The following is a 25,419-nucleotide window of genomic DNA, read 5'->3' as shown; positions in this document are numbered from 1 at the left end:
ACACCACTTTAAAATTAAAGTTAATTAAAAAGATTAAAAATAAAGTAAAAAAATTTGATGATTTCCAATTCTTTTAATTTTTTAAAAAAGATCCAAATAAAGAGTAGGGTGAGAAAAATGATAGAAAAAGCAGAGACATAGAAGACAAACTACATTTTATTCAAAGAGTCTTTTTTTTTACCTTTTTTAAAAAGTTACTTTTTTCTACCTTTTATAAAAAAATATTTTTTTAAATTTTTCATTTCAGAAAAAAAGAAGTTAAAACCATTAATACTAAATTAATGTCCAATAAATTCAAAAGTCTATTTTAAATTAATAGAATATTTCATTCAATATTTTTGTAAATTCTCAACTATCATGATACAAATAATAAGTACAGCTGATTAAAAAAAAGCTTCTTTCACATTTGAAGGATGCACATCCTTGCATTGACGATTATTAATTTTAAGTTTATTTAATAGTCACCTTGTTGTTAATTAGGTAGAAATATCGGTTATACTTGGTTACCAAATTTGGCGGAAGTAATTAAGAAGGGGTTGGATACTTCAAGTAAAAAGCTATTGACACATTTCCCATCTAATTAAAATATTCCTGGATATCAATATATGTATGGACCGGTAGTGGCTCATCTTATACTTGAGTGCCTAAAATATGCTTGCTTTTGGCCCCCGAATTAATTTTGTCTTTAACTATATAGTTTATGCTAAATATTTCTCAAGTGTTGTGGTGTAGAGGCAATTTCGTTTTCATTCCGCAAAAGTTGTCCCATGCCATATTCTGATCTCTATGGTTGCTTAAAAATGGTGTCCCCAAAACCTCTCATAAATTGCAATGCACCGTTAGAATTGGTCCTGACAAAGCTAGCAAAACCTGCTTGATTAGTCTATTTTCAACTAGACAACCATCTTTTTTCATCACCACCGAACAGTCGTTTTTAAAGTAAACTATAGTGTGTGAAACATTCTGCTTTTGGTTCTCTACTATCAAACCAAACCCTCTCTTTCTCTTCTGTTCACTCTTTTTGAAAAGATGAGGCGAGAATGTATTATGACAATTCCTCTTTTTGGGTCCTTTTACAGCTGTCTTCCCTCCTTATAACCTAAATCTTCTTTGTTTTTTTCCCCGCATTCCCTACCCTTTGCACATTATGTGTCCAGTGTCCACACTACTACTCAATTATGCACTTCCCCACACCTACCTGTAACAATGTCAACAAACACTTGTGTAACATTGTGATACTACATTTCTAATAATGCTAATCGTACATATATTCACATCTTCATATCTGTGTACTTGATGTGACTACTCTGCACACATGGCTACCTGTTCAGGATGAAAAATATCAAGTGTGAGTGTATATAAGTGTTACACTCTACTTTTCCTTTTACGTACATACAAAAGCAAGCTGAAATTTATGATTAGGCCAAAGATATATATATGATATAAGGATATGACAAGTGGTGCAAAGCAATGCCATACATATCTTGAGATCTCTATCTATCTCTATTTTTCTGTAACAAGTTAGTATTTGGTAGTCATACGTATAGCACATAAAGACATGGCCCTACTACCCTCCCTCAGCTAATTGACAAACACATGAAAATGAAGGGTAGTTATTGCTTGGTATTTCATGATTATATTAAAGCTCAATGAGGGACAGTGCTGCCATTTCAAACCCAACAGACATATGAACATGTCTGCTACAGTTGGAAAAAAGAGAGATGGAGAGAAAATAAAAACGGGAGGACCCATGAAGCTTATTAAGAGGAATGGCTAATGAGAACAAAGTGGCTATGCTTTTATCCCGAGCAATGCTTCTTCTTGCTTGGAGACCCCACATTTGGAACAGGAGAAACTCATCATGAAGATTGAGGAAGATGGAAATTTATGAATGATTGCAGTTGCACCCACATAAAAAGTCATGTCCACTCCACAAGAGGGTTTCAGTAATAGGAATAGGAGAATTTCTGCCCCTCAAGAGGAAAGAAATAGTCTTCTTGGTATTTGTGCACATTCACTGATGAAATCCAGCCAAAGTTGCTCATTCTGGATTTTGGTAACTGATATTATAAAGAATGTTTGCTGGTTCCAAGGCTATTCCATCTGAATTTAATGAATGACAGCACTGCACTTGTTCCCATACACCAAGTTTTCTGAAACGGTGGCTCTTGCCCTCTTTTTTTTTTTTTTTTTATGGGATTTGAAAAAATGGGTAAGTAATTAACTTGGATCTCTCTCCAAATCTGCATTACATTCCTCATCTAATATTTTCCAATTTCCAACCATCTTGACTTGTGTGCATTCATGTTTAATACTACTTTTGCTCCGAAATACAGGTTCTGATTCATGTACATGTGTTTGTGTTTGGCCTTTGCTGTCAGTACTTATTCACATAAGAATCTTAGTCTACGACAATTTCTGCAAATTGTTTCGTCTTTTTGGACACGTCTAACGTTTGAGTTGTACAATTACATTACTTAAATAAATCATTGCCTGGTCACCAACCAATCGTACGTTTCACACATCTACTTTTGATGCGAGAGGTTTGGAATTAGATAACCACAAACTTACCAAGATATCTTGTGTATAAGAGGATGCTTATGGGCAATTTTGCAGATCACAGACATTGAAGTTGACCTATGTGTTGATATTCTTAAATGGCCAAAAAGAAGAGCTGGTTTAGTCTGGTGAAGAGGCTCTTTATATGGGACACACATTCCACACAAGATAAGGTGAGTCTTTAACTCTTGAGCCTTTTCAAATTAAGTCTTTAACTTGGATTCTGTTTCTCATGAGACAGAAAACTTTTTTATTCAGAAGGAGAAAAGAAGGAAATGGATATTTGGAAGGCTAAAGAGCAAGAGATTGCCTTCAATTAAAGCTCCACTACCCTCAAAAGGAACAACACTAAGTGAGGCAGAGCAAGAACAGAGCAAGCATGCTTTAACAGTGGCCATTGCCTCAGCAGCAGCTGCTGAAGCTGCTGTTACTGCTGCTCATGCTGCTGCTGAGGTTGTTCGCCTCACTGGGCAACGCAACGAAAACTCAGAAGAATCTCAACCTGTTAAAACTAGGAATGGTGCTCCACAATCCACATACCAGTGCCAGAGGGAGATTAAAGAATCTGCTGCAGCCATCAAAATTCAAACTGCATTTCGGGGTTACCTGGTGAGTTTGTCCAACCCATTCTCTTTGATTTGTGTCACCTTAAGACCGCTTTGCATGAACTTTACATTCACTGCTAAATTCCTCACTCGTGGATTTATATTAATTATATATAAAAAACAATATATTTAGGTCATAAAATTCTCCTTAGGTACTTGTATAGGAGTAAAAAAAAAGATATAATGAATTTAACTTCTCTCATGAGACAAAACCAATGCATGCATCTCATTTTTTGGGAAGTTAGATGAGAGAGCTTCTACAAAATCAAGTGTATCAAATGATTTTAATTTATGGAAATTCATCTCTTTTCCTATAAGTGCTCATACATAATTTTATCTAAACATGACTTCAATGGCAGACACACTAAATGTGAACCAAGTATAAGCTGAAATTTGTTAGAAATTAAAAGATTTCTTACAGCATTTAGTGATTTCAAAAATTCAACTCAAAGAGAGTAAAAGAAATAACGAAAATTGGCACAAAAAGAGAGAGAGAGAGAGAGCAAGTACTAATAGTAATAGAAATTAGTAAGTGGAAGAAAAAACCAAAGTCAACTTACTCTATTCTTGGTCATTGTTTTCTATTGATCACTGACTGATATAAGACATTACAGGCAAGGAAGGCTTTGAGGGCGTTGAAGGGAATAGTGAAGCTTCAAGCTATCATTCGTGGCAGAGCCGTAAGACGCCAAGCTATGAGTAGTCTTAAGTGCTTACAGTCCATTGTGAGCATCCAGTCACAGGTCTGTGCAAGGAGGCTCCAAATGGTTGAAGGGAGATGTGATTACTCTGAAAATGAAGAGATGCAAGATTCTAAAGACAAAATAATTAGGGTGAGCGTAACAGGTTATTAGCTCGAAAATTCACATTGCAAACACAAAGTTCCACTTGCATAACCTCATTCAGCATTTTATCAATTACATTACATTGTAGCTGTTACTTATCCTTGTACTATTTAGAATTTGAAACATGGTTTTCTCATTTTCAGATGGACTCAAACAGTGAAAGAAAGTGGGATGAAAGCACTGTATTGAAGGAAGAGGTAGACACCTCTTGCACAAGCAAGAGAGAAAGAACAAAAGAATACTCATTTAACCACAGAGTAAGCTCCTAGCTCTTTCATATGTTTTTTGCCTTGTTCTTTTGCACATTAAGGTTCTAAAACTAACATACATAAACCCCTCTCAGAGGTCAGCAGAGTCAGAAAGAAGTAAAGTAAATGGAAGATGGAGGTACTGGCTAGAGCAGTGGGTAGATACACAACTTTCAAAGAGTAAAGAGCTTGAAGATTTAGACTCAGTTTTTAGCTCACATTCTAGAGCTGGGGAGGAATATGGAGGAAGGCAACTTAAGCTGAGAAGTAATATTCAGAGACAAAATCCAGTTGAAGGATTGGATTCTCCAATACTTGGTTCAAGAAGATCTTTTCCTCATAGGAGGCAGTGTTCAGTGGGAGAGGACCACTCATTTTTAAGCTCTCCTGCAACTCCAGCATACATGGCTGCAACAGAATCAGCAAAAGCAAAAGCAAGATCAACAAGCTCCCCAAAAATAAGGACTGGGGGGAATGTGGACATGAACTCTGATAGCTATTCACCATGCAAGAAAAAGCTATCCATTGCATCTTCTATTAACAGTGAAATGCTTAGTAATGGTAGGGTGGGCAAGCTCAGTGTTAACCAGCAGCAAAGATCACCAAGCTTTAAGGGACTTTCAGTGCCTATAAAATCAAGCCGAACAACTATCAAGGATCTCAGTATTAATTCAGATTGCTCACTCCCTAATTGGGATCGACAGGCTTTCTTCAAATGAATCTATGAATGCTGATGTTACTCTTTCTTGCATTAACACAATTCCTTGTATCATGTGAAGGCTTGGAAACAATAACTGTTTATAAATATGTATGATATACTATATGCTATTGGATGTTATTTTGGTTGGGAATTGAACATTAATGTGACAGAAAATAGTTATTCTGGAGATATAAGATGAATTGTATGATTAAGAAAGAAGAGATATAAGATGGATTGTATGATTAAGAAAGAAGGAAAGGAAAATTAGTATTTTATACTGTTTATTGAGTATTATTTTTAAACTGTTTTCTGTTTTTAAAATTAGTATTTTTTTATTTCAATTTTTAAAATTAAAATCCCGGCACACTATAGTGTTATTTTAGTTTTTTACTTTCACTTTTATACTATTAATTTTTCTTACACCTTTACATATTTCTTTCCTTCTATTTTTTAAAAATTATTTTATCAAATAGTTTTTAGAAACTAAAAACAAAAACATAATAAAACATACCCTATCGTACTTAAATTATGTCTCCTTTTTTCCCTTTCATTTTGATCGTTGAAAATCAGCATTGTTTATGTTCCTTAAAACATCAACAAATGAATTGATCTTTGATTTGATAGACAAACAAGACAGGCCCAAAAAGAAAAGTATATCTCAAGGTTGTTTCTACCACAAATGCTTGTGTTTTTCTAGCTTTGATGCCTTGTAAAACTGCTGTAGGCTGATATTTCCTGTATCTCTAAGTTGCTTTCTGTATCTCTTTTTTAGCTTTTAAAATGACCAATCCAAAAGTAAAAAAAATTCTAGAAAGAATGCAGAGAGCAACAACCACTACTGTATTGTGTGGGATCTGAGCCTTTTCGTTTGGGCCTGGGATGTCTTTTGCCTTTATGTTTCCTTGCAATGGACTTGAAAAACAAAGTAAACGACACACTCTAGGCTATTGCTTCCTACACACTCTAGGCTATTGCTTCCTACACCTCCAAAATAGGAGGTACATTCCGGAATGTAATTTAACATTTCCGGATTGGCTATTTTGGAAACCAAAAAAGGGGTACAGGAAGCAACAGCCCGCATTCTTTGACTATTCATGGCTATATAAAGCCTTGAGCCACGGACCCAAAAAAAGTGTTGAGCCTGTACACCCATTAATTCTATCATTCTTGTTTCTTCCATTATTTTTCGTATACATGTAAATATATTATTGTTGCCATATTACGAATTGAGTTAGCAGTTAGATGAATTGAGTTATTTAGTTAGCATATATCAGTCTTATACAGTTACTAGTTACTTTTGTTTGTCTGCTCAAGTTAGCTAGTCAGTTGCCAAATTGGCCACTGATGACTGATATATAAACAATGTCTCTCTCTGGACATTTCAATCAATTTTAGTTCAGAATCTAAAATTCAGGCACTATCAGAATCCTACATATCAAAAGAAGAAGCAATGTCCATTACCTTCCTTCTTAGGTTTTGTTTTTGTCTACAGAATTTTTCCAAGCAGGTACAATTTCATTTGGTGTAGCAAATCAACCTGTTTGAAGTGGTTCTCTACCTCAATATGCGAAAACTGCTACACCAATTGCTGTGAGATTCGTGAAACTTTTAAGAGTTGAAAATATCTACACCCATTTGCCTTTGACCTAATTAATTAATATCATAGAAATCATACAATCTTAATATGGCTACTTATTTTTCCTTGAAAGCCTTTTAACAAGTTTACACTAAAGAATTAACGCATAAAATTCCTACGTACTCTAGAGTTTCAAAAACAGAAAAATAGTTGATAAAAAATATCATAATCAAATTGAAGCAAAAGAATACAATTGTCTTCGACTGGGTTTGTTTGGCCAAACAGCTTAATTAAGTACTTATTGAATAACTACTCTACTTAAAATCAAAGAGAAAGTACAGTTGAGTTATTTTGATATAAGTTGTAATCTGTATTCATAAGTTATCTTACAGAAGCTGAAAACAACTTGTGAATATATCATAACATTTTTTTATACACTCCATAAACACTTAAACAAATACCTGTGTCATAATTAAGATAAATCCAATAAATAAATTATAAACAAACTCTTCTAAATAGACCCTAAGTAAAAAAATACATAAAAACAAATTAAACGCATCTTATCGTGAAAAATAGGAAAATGTGTTGCCGATTCTCTCCATTCCCAAGAAACAAAAAAAAAGGTGAAATAATTAAGAAAATAAATCAAGACACTTCAGTGTAATATGATAGAACTTTAGTAAGTTGAATTAATCCTTATTGTAATTATATAGTACATGCATAGATGAAAACATGATTATTTTGACCATTCTTATTACACGTGGAATGCTAACATGCGTTGGCTAAAATTTAGTGCTCAAGTCTTCGGTTCTATAGAAGTTCCATGTTATCTAAAGTTACTTTGCAGTTTTGCACGAATAATTTGATGCGTGGTAGCGAAGTTGTCCACCACTATGGTTGTGGCATGTGACTTTCAAGCATGGATTCAACTCACGTATTGGTCGTTGGACTTAGACCTAACCAACATATTCCAGAGCTTGCTCATGAGTTTTTATCAGACGAGCTAAATCCAACACGTACAACCCACAAACATTTCAGCAATATTCTCTGCATTCAAGTGTCTTTCTAGATTATTTTACATTAATCAACAAAAATTAATAAATAAATAATAATTTTATAAAATTAATTTTAAAATTTATATTATATTAAAAGACTAAAATAAAATTTATTGGAGATATTAATAAAAAAAATTAATATTACGTTAAAAAATTAAATCCAATACTTATTTTAAAACAAACTTTTTCGTTAAAGTAACACTTATTTTAGAAGAGTATCATTGTACAAAATTCACTATCACGAAGAAATACACTGGCCTATTGGAGGCTGCCTTTTAAGAAGTCTTTCCAAAACAATATTATGTGTATAGTATTAAAGTAACATCTCATTCTAGAGGGTCTTGGATCCAAGAATTTTACGCGTTGAAATTTGAGACGCTTACCAGTCACTACAAATTCAATTATTGTTCGAAAACGACATTAAGTTCTAGACCATTAATGCAACTTTTCAAAATATGAACAAAATCAGAGTTTGAAAATTTGAATTGATGGATTGGTCCGCCACTACTTACTAGGCTTCTTTTAGTATTCTACACTCTAGTTGCATGATAGACAGCCACTCACTTTCTGGTCCATACTAACCAGGCATCGATCCATGTCTAAACCTCGTGCTAAAAATGGCCTTGCCCACCTATATCTACTACTTTTTTTTTTCTTCTCAACTTTCTATGTCTAACAGATAATTGTGTACGTATAATTCCAAATAATCTCATGTTTGATGTCTAAACCCCGTGCACAAAAATGGCCTAGCACACCTATATCTACAATTTATTTTCTCAAACTTTCTATGTCTTAACAACTAATTGTGTATAATTCCAAATAATCACATGTTTGAACAGATCAGAAAGCATTTTCTAATTTAATGCCATGAGACAATGCAGGGTTAGTCAATCTATATAGTTCAATTTGAATAGTAGTATCAACAACAATTAAAAATAATAATGATTTATGTCTTCTAATCAAATAATTCATATTCAAATCCTGACTTGAGATATGAAATAAAATTTGTTAAGAAAAAAATATTTTTCTTAGTGCACTCATGATTTCTGACGAAAATTAATTACTACTTTAAATGGATACTAATTCTTACTAATACTATGATGAATAAATAAAAACTAGTCGGTTTATAAGGGAATAATGAACCAACATTACTCATATTTTTACGGTTACATTCTCAGGCAGCGCTAACTTGTTTCTAGTAGTTGTTAATATAATTAGAAGATTCATTCATTGATCTGTGAGAACTTCCTGAAAAGAAAAATAAGGCGGATACCATGAAGGAATATGGAATATCAAAAGTGGCTTTCTTTATGATACTAATGCAACTCAAATAGAAGTGCGTCAGCTAAATAAGATAGATACATTATACACATAAGATAACAAAATGTTAAACATATTAAATAAGAAACTGGTTAATTTGCAGTCATACATGACTATAACAGAGGATAAATATGTTGTCCTATCAACAACAGAACACATTCTAAATGAAAATGTAACGACAAGCCAAAGGTGGAAAGGTGGTGACATTCGTAAATGGCAGACATATCATTTCGCTTCATTTGATGAGTAAGTACCATATTGTATTTTATAATTGCTCGGGGAAAAAGTATTAATGCATTACATTAAAAAATGGATAAAAGATTTGTGCTGGACCTTACTAAAGCAATTTAGGCTTGAGTAAGTAAGAAAAAAAAAAGAAGAAAATAACGTATACTGTCAAACAATTTTAAATTATAAAAAATATAATAAATTTATTGAGTTTTAATTAATTATCTTAGAATTTATATCAATAATAATTTTTAATTGATAATGTGAAAGTTTTTAGATAATATATAATCATTAAACTTTTTTTGCGTGAGTGATACTCTGAGACTAATCCTGTAATTTACGGTGTCCGTTGTTAACAAATTATATTCATGACCTCAGGATTTGCATATCCATACAAGTTTTAGAGGTGTTAGACTACGGTCAGAATATTAAATCATCATCACACACAAAAAGATCGCCTAACTCTTTTCTCCCTTGCAAATACTGACTTGAAAGTAGCAGTCTTTTCTCCCTTGCAAATACTGACTTGAAAGTAGCAGGTATTTCACTGAAACTTGGCTTGTAGAGAATCATCTCATATTCCAAATTTGTTTCGAATATTCTTAATTGTCTTAATTGAACTGGTGTTGAACAAATATTTATAAATTAGAAAACCCTTTAGTGTAAAATATTATATCACTTAGTTAGTGGTATTTTAACAAATATTTATTAAACTAATTCATTTTACTCCATTTTGATTTCCCTTAATTATATAATTTATTTTTTAATTTTAATATTGGAATAAAAAATTAGAAGTCTATAGCTAGCGACCTCCAGTTTCTTTCCTTACAGCCTACTTTAATTTTTGGACATATATATGTTGAAGTGGCTACCAGGGACCTCCAGTTTCATAGTGAGTTCCACGCATGATATGCTCATTTTGATGCAACGAGGATCACAAAGACATATATAGGGGCAGGAAAATATTACAAAAGACAAAATGCAAAGAGGACTCATAAAAATTGAATAGTCAAACTTTCCAAAATTCTTTTTTTCTCTTTTTTTTGTGAATCTTTCGAAACTCTTTTTAAGTTCCCACCAGTGAGGAATGGAAGGAGATGCTGATACTTTTAGTTAGTATATAAAATATAAAACATAATTTGCGTTTGGTACGGTATTTAATAATTGTTTAAAATCTATATTAAACATCTACTAATACGAACGAAATTTTTAACTTCTAAATATCCTACAATATTCTAGTATTTTAATAAGATATAAGCAAATTAAATATAAGCATTTGACAAAGTGAAATACTAATCTGACATTCAAATGTAACAATGCCAACAAACCGATTATATTATTAGTCGGTTAATTGATATATTGTATATATGCTTTTTAGATTGTTGTGATTAGTTGGATGATTGGTCACTTATCTTCTAAGATTTTAATTAAATGTGTTTTTTACATTATCATTTAATTATATATTTTTTATTGTTTTTTACTGCATTTAATTATATATTGCTATATTTGGTAAAAAAAATTAATTTTATAATAATTACTTTAAATTTATATCAAAATATTCTAACTTTTTCCATCATCGAAAGTTGAAATCACCGAAATAGTCAGCTTTTCTTGTTAAGAAAATGTCAATTTTGTTATCAATAATTTTTTTATAAACTAAATGTATCTTTCATATAAGTTATGTAAACAGGATAGAATTATTTTAAACGATAATTTTTTTTCTAAATATTTAATATTAATTAAATTAAAATAATTCGGTGTCAATTGATATTAGCTTTGAATGTGTTATTCTTTTTTCTTTCTTACTTTTACATTACATAGTAGTATATCAACGTATGTCATAAGATATGTTTGTTGCGTGTCATGTAAGTGGTCATTCCCTAACCAACCAAGCGGACTTTATTTTGTTCTTCCTCAATGGAGCTTTCAGGTCCCTTTTTCATTTTAATATATGGTAGTGATACAGTGATACCTCTCCCTTTTACTAATTGGTAGAGTTGGTATGCAACAACCTCACTTTTTTATTTTTATAATTAATGTCTAGATCTATTCCACAGGAACAACGTTGGCCCTTTGCGTTAAGCATGGAAAATATGTTCAAAATGACAATTGCATCAATGAGTCTGTAATAACATGTTGCTAAATATGTGAGTTTCGAGCAAGCCTCATGAGGACAAACCCAAACCTATTTTCGAACCATTCAAATCACATTTCTTAACATGGAGAAATTCTAATCTATTCTTAAAGTAATAGTCTCAATTTAAGAATATTTTTAATATATTTTCCCTATCTAATATTATTTATTTTTTAAGATTATTTTTAATATATTATACAAATTATTATAACCAAATGATTTTTTTTTTGCAAAATAATATTTCTTAGAAAATTAAAATATAATTGTGAACTCATTAAAATATTTGAGATATCAATAAATAAGAGTGTTATTTAAAATATAACTAATCCTGTCTTATTTTTCTTATAATAACAAGTATTTTAAGTAAAACAAAAATATTCAGAAAAAAAAATATAATTTGATGCGGAACTTTAACATACATATGCGATAACTCTTGTTAGTTTTTTTGGGTGGAAGGATGTAATATTTTAAATAATTTTATTAAAAATTATAAAATAATAAATTAATTATGAAGTTTAGCGTAAATATTTTTGTGATTCCAACAAATTTCAGTCAATAGGAGAATGTATGTAAAAAGGATTATGCTAAAAATATATATTGCTAGCAATTTTCTTTATGGTGCCTTAGAAAAAGCATTTTTCTTCATGGTAATGCACAAATATTGTTAATGAAGAATGAATTTTTTAGTCCTAATCTTACTTGTCTTACGCGTTTACAAACCTAATTATATTTTTATTTTCACAATTTGATAAAGAAAGAGACATCAGTTAAAGTGCAATAAAGTGGGATATGAACTTCACTCACAATAACAATATGGGTAAGAATGGATTTAACATTAGTATTTTAATCTCTATGTTTGGAATACGACAAGGAGACATCTGCTAAAGTGCAATGAAGTGGGATATGAAATATGATAAGAATAATGTTATAATCTAATGGTTTTGATGATTTATCTAAAATATAAGTTGTGTGTCCTATGGACCCGTCTAAATACAATCCTTTACTCCATATAGCAAGATAATGAGAGCTGAAAGCACCGTTATGTGACATTTACAAAGGCACCTGTCTCGTTGACGTTGTTTATTTGCTTATTAACATTTGTCCGCGAGAAATTTCTGAGTGCTATGGAACAAAATGAAACTGATGTGGCATTCTTGTCTTATTTTGTTAATTAAATGATTTAAAGAGGGCATGATGACGGAAATTGTAAAAGATGATCGCCGCCCATGGATTGTGAAACATGACAATTGTTCAGTGTTCAAAAACTCTTTTCAGATTTTACACTGCCTAAAAGGTGATTCTGCTCTCCAAAATCTAAGCATCAACGGACACTGAAGGCCCCATGATGTGGCTATCACTATACGTGTCTTGAGTAGTCCCACATGATAATTACTCTACTATAACCATTATTAATTTTCTTTTCATGTCTTCTTTATTGATGATACTCGGTTTCCTTCTAAAAAGCAAGTCATCAAAAGGATTAGATTAGGTTTTTCATCACAGATGAGAAGACTATGTCAATTGCGTTCACATTTTCACACTAGACACTACTACTAGGCATGCCCTATAATAACTGCGTGCCCGAGTCAAATTCTAACAATCTTAATCTATTATATATAATGGCAACCAAAGATGATTTAAAAAAAAAAAAAAAAAACTTGATTGAAATATGTGCATGAACATTGAGGTCGCCTATATGTCTTTAAAATGTAATTTTTTGATCAAGTTGCTTTTCATGCCATGATTAGTGTCCCTTTCATACCAACGAATCCTTTAATAGATTCTGTGTATACTTTTTCTCCACTATCCTCCCAACCAGGAAGCCGTCAAATACCAAAACAAGGATATGTACATATAATAAGGAAGGCGAGCACTTCCACTAGAGAGTGGACGAGAGAGGGGTCAACCTTCTATTGTATGACTTTGAGTGTGGTTAACAGGTTGAGAGTTAAGCTGCATTATAAGTTTAGAACCATAGATAGGTAAGAACTCCAGTTACGTTTATATGATCAAGATCCATGAGTCTAATTGAAATGGTCTAATTATATTTGGTATGGAACCGAGGCAGTATTCCAAATGTTGTAGAAGAACAAAGAAGTGGCTAATAAAAAGGGACAGGGGGTCATAGCTCAAAAATGAATAAATATAATATTTTTTTATTATTATGTTATTAGTGTAAAATATTTACTAATTTTATTAATAATTAATATTTATTAAAAATTTGTCTAACCAACTTTATTTAATTATATTTTTACATTTTATAAGAGTTAAATTTGAGACTTTTATTAAGAATCCAAATTTACTTTCACTTGAAATTATGTGGCGTTGGTGAGTAAATATAATATAACTAGAGAGAGAAAGGGAAACCAAAAAAATATTTAGTAATATATAAAGCTAGCCTAGAATCCAGAAAAATGAAAAAGAATATTCTCATTGCAACTTCACTAGGAGGAAAGAGAGGAAGAGAGAAACTGTACCAACAGCATAAATTATTGCCTTTATGTTTCTTTCTGAAAAACACGAGACATGGATCCGGCATTGGTGAGGTTTGCCAGAACCGTACATATCCCATTGGTGACCGGATATAATTTCAACAGAAGATCACGAAAGCATTTTTGCCAATCTAATGAAGTGACAAATTCATTTGGCCATAATAGGGCAATAAGATGGTACTCTCTATGATGCTGCAAAAATCCTCATTGGACCAAGATACTACTAGTTGCATGAAAAAAGGTAAAAGTTATGGTGGCGTCTACGGTGAAGTATTTCATACACACCATTAGATATATTAATAAAAATAATGAACGGATGTGATCATTTATTTGTGGGGTGTTGTCTACCTGCTATTTGTTAATATAATTTTATTTAATTTGCATTTTAGTCCCTAAATAAAATGAGCATTTAGGGTTTATTTTCAAATTATTCAATTAGATTAGAATTTGGGAAAGTTGAAACCTAGGAGATCCTGAAATGCCACGGGGAGATGAGTCTCCTCCTCTGCGTGATGATGCTAACACGAGATCTACATCCTCATTCGACCTTTTTGATTGAGCCACCATTTGCAAGCGCCACAAAATCTACAACGTTAGCACGAGATTTGTATGTTTTGCTTGATGCCTACCATTGCGCCCCAATCTGTGAGTAGCGATGGCGACGTATGATCTGCATCTTCAGTAGTGTCATTGCCAATGTGAGTCTCGGGTAATCATTGGTGTTCAGTTCTAAGCATTTGCGAATTTGGTTACGGGGAAACAATTTGCATTTATAGATTTTGTATGTCATTTTGCTGGCATATATGATTTTAATCCTAATTAAAATGTTTAATTAGTCTGAAATCGAGTTAATAATTGTTAATACTTGAGATGAAGAAGATGATCATTAGTATTAATAATTGTTATGCATACTTAGTTTGTGTAATTAGATTACATAATAATTATTTAATTTCTTTTTTTGACTTAAAAAAATAAGAATTTAGATTTTTTTGAATTTTTATCTTAAAAATGTTAAAGTTAGTAAATTTATAATATTTTATTTTATTTTGTAGAGTTTTTAGATACATGATCAGAAAAATGAAAAATGAATGAAGAATTCGAGCAGCGCCCTCAGCGTGTGTGAAGCTAAAAGTCAAGCATGGGTGTTAAGCATGCGCTTGTAGGCTTAACACAGGATCACTTAAGTCAGTTATACTTTGCATGTGCACTCAGCGCACACATGTAGACTTAGTGCATAGTCATTTTCAAAAAATATGATTGTGCATCATTTTGAAGATAAAAGGTTATACACTGGATTTTTTTTGGAGGGAGTTCGTTTAGAGAATGCTCTGACGCAAAAACATCCACTTTGGGAGCTCTTCTTCCATTTTCTTGTTTCATCTTTTGTTTTAAAGTTTCTCATGATTATGAGAGACTAAATTACCCATTATTGGAGGCTTGAATAGTAAATACTCTTTGATGTAATGCTTTTTACTATCCATTTAATGTTATTTCAATATTATTGATTTCTTTCTAAGTTTATGTTTGATCATTCATTCACATGTATGTTATAGGGTTTTAATAATTAGAAAAAAAATTTACCCTAAGAAGAAGCTTCTAGGTAATCTATGTCTAGGGATAAAATGGTATTATTTAGTCTTATTTATACATCTTTATTCTTAAAATAAATTATTTGATTTAATTCTTAATGATTAGAAGTGAAATTAGGTGACTTAGGCTCTTTCACATGAGGAATCAAGGTTAAAATAACATAGTTGGTGAAAAATAATAGTTGGAATAACTTTAAATAGTGAAAAATTATTATGTTTTATGTTTTTTTTATCACGGTTGAAGTTTACATTTCTCCACTTTAAATCTAAAATATATCCATTTTTAGTTATTCTGTTTTAATATATACAAACTCTGAGTAGAATTAAAGTTTATGTGGATTCGACTCTTGATCTTACCGTTTAATATCATTCTAACAAATTAGTACATTTGTCAAGGAGTTAAGAAGTATCAAGTGTGTTTGTCTTGTCATATTGTCTTTTATGCAAGTAACATAACAAACAGTAAATTATTTGTTTGATAATCCATTATTCGTTTGCATTGAGTTAGATTGTCATGATGATTTGCTTTATGGCAGAACTCGCATGAATTTCATTATTGTAGTAAATTTATATAGAGAGGGTCGAACGGTGTCACTTAAAATAGGTTGTTGTTGGCAAGGCTGGAATAGTTGAGTGTTTAGGTATAGACTTGTAGCATAATGGTTTGAGATAGTAGTTTAGTTTCATGATTTTACTAATGCAAATGTAGTTTGGTTGTTTGAATTTTCCAGTGATGGAATTCTTTAACACGAACATTACTTGATGCATTTTGCATCAAGTGCCAAACACCCTCCTAATGGCATTCCTCATTGTCATGTCTCCATTAGTGATAACAACAGTAGGTGTCTTAAATACAATTGTTTGCTTATGATTGTTAACACCAAAAAATATCACAATAGACAATCGATGCTTGTTTTTCTTATATGTCGCTCCAAATGCAAAAACATCCCCAAAAAATTGGTAATCCAATTGGCTCCTACCATCACATCAGAAAACATGCCCAACCCTATCCTCTACATCCTTTATGTGACACAAACATCTATAGGTCATTCAATGTCAAGACACGCAAAAATTCAATCGCACTTGCACCGTCCGAGCCTCCTAGCCGTCTTTGCCTACTGATTTGATTATACATGTTTTTTTTCTTTCCAAATTGAACATTTAAGTAACCTCCTAACTTACTTGCAAAAGAATTATAGATATCTAGTGTGTCAATCCCTGCCTTCCTCAACCTGTTCATTTGCATTATATCACACTCATCCATCTTTCTATGACTTGCTACTAGAACTGAATGCATACCAATTTGTAATTCATGATTGTGAAAATCTTTAAACTTTGTCGCATGCCATAGGTGTGACCTAAGGACGATGTGCACTTGGAATCTTGCTTTACAACCACACCTAGTTTCAGGTCTTCGCTTTTGTTTCTTTGCTGTTAAACCTTTATCTTCACGATAACCTTCCTTATTACACATAAAGGTTTACTGCACTTCTTCTCCATTAATGTTTCTCAATATCTTGCTTTTATGAACACCACAAAACCCTTCATTTTTCCATACCAATAGTTGAAATTATAAGCAACCTCAAGATTTGAAAATAAACACTTCTTCAAATCTTTAACACCTAATGCATTCAGGTCAAAACTATAAATGTCATTCTCAATGGTAATTGACTCCCTACTTTGAAACACATCATCACCATTCAAACCTATTTCAGCAGTCTTCTTCACCTTCATATTCATTAGACTCTTCTTCATTTCCAGCAGAATCTTCCTGATCTTCACTTTCAACATAATCTTCTTCAATCTCCATTTCAAATGATTCTTCTTCACTTTCTATTTCAATTGAATCCTCTTCGGAATCTGTTTCACCACATTCATCATCGATCACAGTCTTCTTCAAACTCCACAACAGAATCAGATAATTCTTCATTTATGTCTTTATTAGTTTACTCACCAACTACTGAGTACGATGAAGACTCCTAAACTACCTAACCAAAACAAAAGCAATTCATCTTAATCTTAACAACTAACAACTACAAACACAAAAATGATTAACTGCAACCACTAAGATCATTCAAAATTTAGAATTTACCATATGTGTTTCATTATCTTCATTCCAGAACGTAGCTCCACATTGTTCAGCCATAACACCAACCAAGCACCGAAAAAATCGCCCTACACCACCATATACACAAACAAATTCAATCACACAAAACAAAAACAACCACAATACAATGCAAACCATGAACTACTGACCCAAACCCAAACAACCCAAGCGAAATACAAACTATATCGATTGAATCCAATACTCAACAACATATACATACTTATACCACAAAAACGATGTTTCGAAGCTGATCTCAGATAAAGATAATCATCCAACGCCAAATCAGTCGTCCTATCTCAATCGTGTACGACCAAAAAATCAGTCTAAACTCTTATCAGGTTCCAATGCAAAATGGTAACCACGAACATCGAATCCTAGATCCAAACACAGCACCGCTTCACTCTGCTCAAAGAGTAATGCATGATCGTCATAATCACTATCGAACCCTACGTGCAAACACAACAATTGTTAACTTGTGCTTCTCTGATAAACGTCCATAGGAAGAAAACTCCTCTTCTGAACAGACTTAAATCAGCAATTTTAATTTATTATTTGGTGGCTACTACTCTTATTTACAAAATAACCCCTTACTCCAATTTTATATCTTTTTTCATCATTTTTTAATAACCAATGAAGGGCTTCACTGGTTGATGACCGGCTATTAAAGGTAAAAAAAATGCTTACCTAACCAGTGGTCCCATTTCTCAAATACTTAACCGTAAAGTTATAGTAGTAGTACTAGTAGCATCAGAGTAAAAATACCCACCCAAATAAAAAAAAAACAATGAAGAAAGTATAGACTGGAGATTGGTACTAAAGATTCGACAGAATAGTTATAGCATTGGTAGTTGTGCAGATATGTGTGTAAGTAGCAAGCAGTGTTGTGTTTCATTTGTTTCTCCCATTTGCTCTTCTTGTTTGAAGGATGGCCTACAAAAGAGAAGAGAAGAGGTCCCTATAGCTACATTACAAATGAATAATGAAACTTCACGTGTCTCATGGACCAACACATACCCCACCAAGTTTCATCTCTCCCTCTTTAATGAATTCAAATCATCCCGCGAGTCCTTCTCATCCAATCTAATAGCAGGATTCGCGATGTTTACATTCCGACAATAGTGGACTCAGTACCAACACCATAAAATAACTTACGTGTCCATAGGGGCAAAAGAGAAAGAAATACGCACTGTGGAAAAAAAAAAAAGAAGAAGCAAGGACTTATATTTCTAAATCCGGAAAAGCATATATATCCTTAAATTGGTTAATGAACAAAAAATTGAAACATGTCTTTCGTTCATGTTATTGTTATAACATAACATGCACTAATTGTTTGTGGTTACCACTGTTTGAAAAAGAAAAGTTGAAGAAGATTTGTGTGATCTGTCTTTGATGTTACTTTTCCTCTTCAACTTGGCTTCTGTGTCACTCACTGTGTGATGCCTTTGGCGTCTCTCTTCATAACAAGTAAGCAGTCCACATACGCATTCTCCTCATCGTAATGTATGTCATAACTGATCAACAAACAAGGCTACGTTGACCAAGCCACCCACAAACTCCTTTAAATTCTGGCCCAAACCCTTAAGTTCCTCCACTCTCCAATCCATCACTTTCTTCTTTTCCTCCTCGTGCTCACAAAGCACCTACAAAATCACGCTGCTTAATTATTCCTTCGACTACCATCATACCTTCTCAACAGAAGAAAAAAAATAAAAATAAAAAAAATGAGATACCATTACCCACCTCGTAATAACATTCTTGGAGAACACAACATTCTGTTCCTCAAAAGCTTCACGATATTGTTCCTTAGTTGCATAGCCATTCGGCTTAACTTGTGTCTTTCCAGCATCCCCTCTTCACTGAAATCACTTCCCCTAGGAGGGCATTTAAATTTTGATGAAGTTAGCCTAAGCCATGCAGCAAGGGACTTCGGCAACAGGTACCAATATCATCCAATGGCAGTGCTGCAACCAGAATCAGTTTCTGATATCGCATCCACCATAAAGCATATCTGGCTGATGGGTCCTAGCTCGCACCTCACGGTTGCAGCGAGGGGCCACGGCCACTCGCTGCAGGGACAGGCTCAAGCCCATGGAGGAGTTGTGATAAACATGGAATCACTCAAGGTCCCAGAAATGCAGGTACATGTTGATGTGGGAAACTCTCCTCCATACGTGGATGTCTCAGGTGGCGAATTGTGGATAAACATATTGCATGAGACTCTAAGGTACGGGTTGGCGCCAAGATCGTGGACAGACTACCTGCATCTGACAGTTGGAGGCACTCTCTCCAACGCTGGTGTCAGTGGCCAGGCATTTAGGCATGGTCCCCAAATAAGTAATGTTCAGCAGCTCGAGATTGTTACAGGTTTGTCAAAACTAACAATTAATATTCACTGATATAAAAAATAAAAAAAGTTTGTAAAAGCCATCTTCTAAAAAAAGAAAATGAATAATTGTGTAATTTACTGTGTTGTCTTTTCTGAACTACTAATTCATTTGATCCTGGCTGCAAATAAGTTTTCAAATAAAGAAAATGTTTTTTTTTTCCCTACTTTGATGAGTAAACATGGTCAATGAATGGATGCAGGAACAGGGGAGGTGGTGAACTGTTCCGCAGAGAATAATGGGGATCTCTTTCACAGCGTTCTTGGGGGGCTTGGCCAATTTGGCATTATAACCCGGGCAAGAATTGTCCTGGAGCCAGCACCTGCCATGGTAATGAATCAGTGACTATACCAAAACAAAGTCTTTTTGGTTTTAGGTTGTGTTATGAGAGCACACAAGTAGTCATAGCTGAAAATTTTCTATTTTTTGGAACAGGTAAAATGGATTAGAGTGCTGTACTCAGATTTCACAGCATTCACAAGAGACCAAGAAAGGTTAATATCTGCAGAAAACACCTTTGACTACATTGAAGGATTTGTGATAATAAACAGAACTGGTCTGTTAAATAACTGGAGATTATCCTTCAACCCACAAGACCCGGTTCAAGCTAGTCATTTCAAGTCGGATGGAAGAACTCTCTTCTGTCTTGAAATGGCCAAATACTTCAACGTGGAAGAAATCGATGCAGCAAATCAGGTGAGGCCAGCAACACTCAATCTAACTCATTAGTCATAAATTTTCTTTAGGAAAGAAAAAAAAAAGTCTGATTAAATGAACGGTGTCTCACTTATTTTCTTTTTGTGTGTGTGCTTGTGCAGGAAGTTGAGGAACATTTGTCCCGATTAAGCTACATCCCGTCGACCCTTTTTTCAACAGAAGTCACATTTGTTGATTTCTTAGACAGGGTGCACATATCAGAGGTCAAGTTGCGTTCAAAAGGCTTGTGGGATGTTCCACATCCGTGGCTCAATCTTCTAATACCCAAAAGCCAAATACACAACTTCGCAGAAGTCGTCTTCGGGAATATCCTTACAGAAACTAGCAATGGCCCCGTCCTTATCTACCCAGTAAACAAATCAAAGTAATGAATGGTTCAGAAAATATATTAGTATTAACTCTACAAACAAATATTTTAGCCGTCAATATTTAATTGACATGTTGTTTTGTTTGCAGGTGGGACAACAGAACTTCTGTTGTGATTCCAGAGGAAGCTATTTTCTACTTAGTGGCATTTCTTACATCTGCAGTTCCATCTTCAACTGGAACTGACGGCCTAGAGCACATACTAAGTCAGAACAAAAGAATTTTAGAATTCTGTGAAAGTGCACAACTTGGAGTGAAGCAGTATTTGCCTCACTACAACACACAGCAAGAATGGAGGGCCCATTTTGGTCCTCACTGGGAGACTTTTCTGCAGAGAAAGTCTGTTTATGATCCATTAGCAATACTCGCTCCTGGCCAACGTATTTTTCAAAAAGCAATAACCTTCTCATGACCACTTTTTATTATTAATCAATAATCTGAAAAAGAAAAGTCCTTCATGGCATTGCCAAAATGAAAGAAAATCTTGTAAGTATGATCCAGACAGGTTTGGACACAGACCATAAAGAATGCAAAGGAAGAAGGTTCATTGATAGTAGAGAAAAAAAGTTGTCAGTGTATGAATGTATGATTACTGATGGGAAAATTGCCTTACATGCTGAGTGTAGCACCAAGGCAGCAGGGTCCGGCTGAGATTAGGTCAACAAAACACATTAGTTATTGTAGGGTTTCCAAAGAACTTATAAATATTATCAGCATTAGAACCAACGTATATACTTTCAATTTTGTAAATACTCCTTTATATATTCTCTATCTCTCATGTAGCCAAATTCATTAAATTATAAATACAGATATTTATGTATCCACCACAAAAAGATATATATACGTTCGCAAAAAATACAGATAAGATGATATATAATGCTGAGTAACAAATATTACTCTAGCAAAAATATGGAAAAAGATGTAAAATTGAATATTCCTCACATGAAGGATGACGAATATCAGTCCACGGCAATTCATAACTCACTGCCAGTGATAGTGTGTGAAAGCAGCTACAAAATAGTGATGCCATCCATATCACTGAAAATAAGGTGTGTTTGTGTTTTAGTAATATATACTGTAATTGATAAATTAAAAAAGAAAATTGTAGCATTAGTAAAATTATACACTCATAAACCATGGTCTACTTCTTGCACAGGAGCAATCATTCATGAAAAATGGGATAATTAACTAACCACAACAAACTTTGTTTTTAGGCTCTGCTCTTTTCGCTGTGCTTTGTCTAAATGAAGCATCATAAGTCATAACTCATCAATGTAGCAGAACTTATCTAGCGTATTTTTGTTACTGTCAGAATAAGAACAACATGGGCATAATTAGGAACCACTGATGGCTTCTCAAGTGAATTAATGGCAAAAAAATATTAAAAGTGAAATTATTTCTTAAACCTAGTCCCTACCATCTTAATTTTGAAGTTATGCACGTTCATGTCATAATACTACTGGAAATCATTCAACGTTTTGCGATTTTTTATTATCCCTGCTGCTTTTCCAACTACTTCCAGTGGGGTATATTTTTCCTTATTTGGTTATAAATGCATAATTGTTCCCATCACTAAAAAGGAAAAGATCTATTAAAAAGCTAACTGAAATAGGGAGAAATGTGTTACTGCTCAAGAGATTCCATGATAGTGTGTCAGAATTAGAGGGGTAATGATTTTTGGTTGCTTCTAGACCATTTCCATTGCTCACTTGAATAAACATCACCCAGTGAAAGTTGCACCACAAGCATCACCTTCATTGCTCCAGAATGTTTTGGCTCAAAAAGCTTGCTTCGATCTGGATTCAGGTTTTGAACCACTCACCAGACAACCACACAAAATGGACTAAAGTTATGTCATCAAATAGTAAAGCACAACCTTTCCACGTACATGAGACCACAATGCATCGGTTCAGAAGATTTGTTGCTGGCTTGGAAATTGAAAGAATTCAAAAAGAGCTGCATAGATGACCATAGTTACAAATAAAAAAGCAAAGCATTGACTATTTTTGAAAGAAAAAGACCCATTTTTTGTAAGATATGTACGAAAGGAAAGTTGAAGATAACTGCACAAGTTGTTTTATGTGTCTTATGAATGTCTGTCATCGTCTTTATGGTAGTAAAACTAGTACAATTAGCAAGGTATCTTTTGCACCTGCATGAATATTAAACTTGAAATTAACACCATATATGAAGTATGAAACTGAAATAAATAACTTTTTAAGTGCAAAGAAAATCGTTTACCTTATACCGCCTTTGGTTTCTTGATATTGCCAATTATTACAATTGCTCATTGGAGGATCATACACAGAAAAGAAAAGCTAGGCTGGGGGGGACCATCTGCATAAAGCGCCTTGTAATCAAGCACCAACTAGTGCCAGATTGGTTGGTGCATCTTTAATAATTAGTCAGGAAAAGAAACTTAATGTATAAAATATATATAGGATGTATCAAAAAATAAAAGAAAAAATCCAATCATATAGGTAGCATTAATTTGATAAACTGTTAAATAAAAAAAACATGATATGAGTTCTATTTTATATATGGCATTTTAAAAATAATACATTTACATGTCTATCGAACTTGGAGGGTTAAAAGGTAGTACATTTTGATTCTACTAAAATGGTGGAACCAAATTAAGAGAATGAATCGAATATAACAAAATATTTTATTTTGTTTTGTTCTTCGCACGTGAAATACTATCATAGTTTTATAACTCCCCTCAAAATGGTAATGGACCGGACATAGGTAGTCCCTACCAATTATGGAAGACAAGAAAGAATCTATTGATCAATGGGAATTATGGGCTGACAGACAGCTGAGCATATGATATGGATGTTGTCTCTTAAATGTTGTATCGGGTCCAGATTCCAGTAATGAGTACATGGAAACTATATTGTACAAGATTCAACCACTGTGCACTGTGCACTGTGCAGTAAGCTTTAAATTCAAATCACTTAAAACAAATAAATACTTGAGTTCATGGTTCAGACACCATAGTGAAAATCAACCAACTTTCTTAGATAACATTTGAAATCCAGACGCAGTACTTTTGGCAGCATAAACAAGAATACATGCAAACTCCGAACAAGAGTTCGGTCTCCAAATAATATCTTGAGTCCTTTTATATTGATTTTTTTGTTTGTTTTGAGAATGAGTCCTTTTATAATGATATTACAGTTGAATAACCAGAAATCACATTCTGATATTCAATATTCCATATGAGAGTTCTTGAAATTTCACATAATTTGCTGGTGATGTTGATGCCTATAACATTAAATGCAAGCAACATTTTGTACAAAATTATTTCTTTACTTTTTTTTTTGACAGAATTTATTAATTATTTACTTATAATGTGATACTCCATTGAGGTTCTTAAATGATGAATCCATTCACATAATGACTGGAAAGGTATATAATTCATGAGTATGCAAAAAGGGCCCATTGAGGCTCTTTTGGCAAAGTAGAAGGCCCATTGAGGTTCTTTTCTGCAAGTGACACGAACCTGTCCCGCAAGTTGGATGATATGTATATACTAAGCGGTGTAAGAATTAAACTCGCTTGTTTAGTTGTTTTGCTTAGCCTCCCATTAAGGTGTGTGTATTTGTTTGCTTGCTTGGATCTTGGAGGGGGTAGAAAGAGGAAGGTATGATAACATTATCAAATTTTCATTTGCAAAAATAGGAAAGAAGGAAATAATGTTTTATGGGTCTCAGGTATAAAATTATTTCCTCCCTAATAAAGCATGAAATTGAGAAGAAAGAAGTGTATTTTATGTTGAGACGAAAATAATATAATACTTTTAAAAAAAATAATTAAATTTATTATTTTAATTAGCATAAAATGTTTCATATAATTTATTTATTTTCACCTACTTTTCTACTTAGCTACAAAAGAAATTAAAGTTTTGCCCTCCCTGTGACTATTTTTTTAACTTAATTAAGGCCAGTTTTAACATGATTACTATTGAGGTTTTTTATATTAAGTTTTGTGAAAAGTATCCCCACGTATTGCATTCATTGCTTGAAGAAGTAACCCAAAAAGTGAAACCATTCTATTTATTAAATTTCTGCCTCACATCCTTGCTACACTAGAACTCCCTCTCCACCTTCAAGTTTAAAAGAATGGATTCATTGGATCCATTAAATTTCTCAATATTGAATTCATGAGTAGACATCTTGAACATCATCAAAACGAGCCCTGAAAACCTAGAGTCTTGATGATACACTTCTTGTGGCGTAGACAATATTATAAAAATGAAAATTAATCAAGAGAACAAGGAGAACTTATAGATATTTTATGTGGTTGAACAAATGCGACTTATTTCTAAGGGTAATTGAAATTTCTTATTTCTTTAATTTGCGAGAACTGATACAAAAGAATACATCAATAAATCCTTTAGAATTTAACCCTCAGATTATACCAACCCACTATACACAAAATGAGGTTATAATTATGATGAGTCTGGAGTAGGGGTTATAATTTAAGTCTGCCCAT

General features: G+C 33.1%; 2 protein-coding genes and 2 long non-coding RNA genes across 5 annotated transcripts; 2 read left to right on the top strand and 2 right to left on the bottom strand.

Annotated features, from left to right (window-relative positions):
- Positions 1-1,666: 1,666 nt before the first annotated feature.
- IQD40 (protein IQ-DOMAIN 40) lies at positions 1,667-5,146 on the top strand. 2 transcript variants are annotated; one of them, XM_041007110.1, is made up of 6 exons: positions 1,667-2,212; positions 2,337-2,732; positions 2,818-3,168; positions 3,779-3,997; positions 4,153-4,266; positions 4,353-5,146. In XM_041007110.1, the coding sequence occupies exons 2-6, from the start codon at positions 2,658-2,660 to the stop codon at positions 4,974-4,976; spliced, it is 1,383 nt and encodes a 460-aa protein (XP_040863044.1). In that variant the 5' UTR covers positions 1,667-2,212; positions 2,337-2,657; the 3' UTR covers positions 4,977-5,146. The 2 variants fall into 2 exon arrangements, with proteins under 2 accessions (XP_040863044.1, NP_001344535.1); NM_001357606.1 differs by having other exon boundaries at positions 1,804-2,212; positions 2,617-2,732; positions 4,353-5,137.
- A 10,999-nt stretch (positions 5,147-16,145) lies between these two features.
- On the bottom strand, positions 16,146-18,646 carry LOC102661667 (uncharacterized). The gene is made up of 3 exons (XR_001383704.3): positions 17,679-18,646; positions 17,444-17,526; positions 16,146-17,339 (listed from the first exon to the last, which is right to left on the bottom strand). It is a non-coding gene; the product is annotated as an uncharacterized lncRNA (long non-coding RNA).
- A 114-nt stretch (positions 18,647-18,760) lies between these two features.
- On the top strand, positions 18,761-21,745 carry LOC100808619 (cytokinin dehydrogenase 6). Its single transcript, XM_003539871.5, has 5 exons — positions 18,761-19,822; positions 20,045-20,172; positions 20,278-20,538; positions 20,661-20,923; positions 21,016-21,745. The coding sequence occupies exons 1-5, from the start codon at positions 19,180-19,182 to the stop codon at positions 21,335-21,337; spliced, it is 1,617 nt and encodes a 538-aa protein (XP_003539919.1). The 5' UTR covers positions 18,761-19,179; the 3' UTR covers positions 21,338-21,745.
- Positions 21,746-21,772: 27 nt separating this feature from the next.
- LOC106795228 (uncharacterized) lies at positions 21,773-23,259 on the bottom strand. Its single transcript, XR_001383706.3, has 4 exons — positions 23,167-23,259; positions 22,553-23,077; positions 22,119-22,230; positions 21,773-21,963 (listed from the first exon to the last, which is right to left on the bottom strand). It is a non-coding gene; the product is annotated as an uncharacterized lncRNA (long non-coding RNA).
- Between the last annotated feature and the right edge of the window lie 2,160 nt (positions 23,260-25,419).

Source organism: Glycine max, chromosome 12, assembly GCF_000004515.6.
Source record: "Glycine max cultivar Williams 82 chromosome 12, Glycine_max_v4.0, whole genome shotgun sequence".
Taxonomy (NCBI): domain Eukaryota; kingdom Viridiplantae; phylum Streptophyta; class Magnoliopsida; order Fabales; family Fabaceae; genus Glycine; species Glycine max.
The sequence above is the reverse complement of the archived record's forward strand: the minus strand, read 5'-3'. Positions and strand labels throughout refer to the sequence as shown.

What these genes read in the sequence shown, in the direction of transcription:
- LOC100808619 (XM_003539871.5), top strand. Translation starts at nt 19,180, where the DNA reads ATGAGATACCATTACCCACCTCGTAATAACATTCTTGGAGAACACAAC. An exon ending in GCAGCTCGAGATTGTTACAG is followed by an intron (nt 19,823 to 20,044) that starts GTTTGTCAAAAC and finishes GAATGGATGCAG; the next exon opens with GAACAGGGGAGGTGGTGAAC. An exon ending in TACCCAGTAAACAAATCAAA is followed by an intron (nt 20,924 to 21,015) that starts GTAATGAATGGT and finishes TTTTGTTTGCAG; the next exon opens with GTGGGACAACAGAACTTCTG.
- IQD40 (XM_041007110.1), top strand. Translation starts at nt 2,658, where the DNA reads ATGGCCAAAAAGAAGAGCTGGTTTAGTCTGGTGAAGAGGCTCTTTATA. An exon ending in CTGCATTTCGGGGTTACCTG is followed by an intron (nt 3,169 to 3,778) that starts GTGAGTTTGTCC and finishes AAGACATTACAG; the next exon opens with GCAAGGAAGGCTTTGAGGGC. An exon ending in AATACTCATTTAACCACAGA is followed by an intron (nt 4,267 to 4,352) that starts GTAAGCTCCTAG and finishes AACCCCTCTCAG; the next exon opens with AGGTCAGCAGAGTCAGAAAG.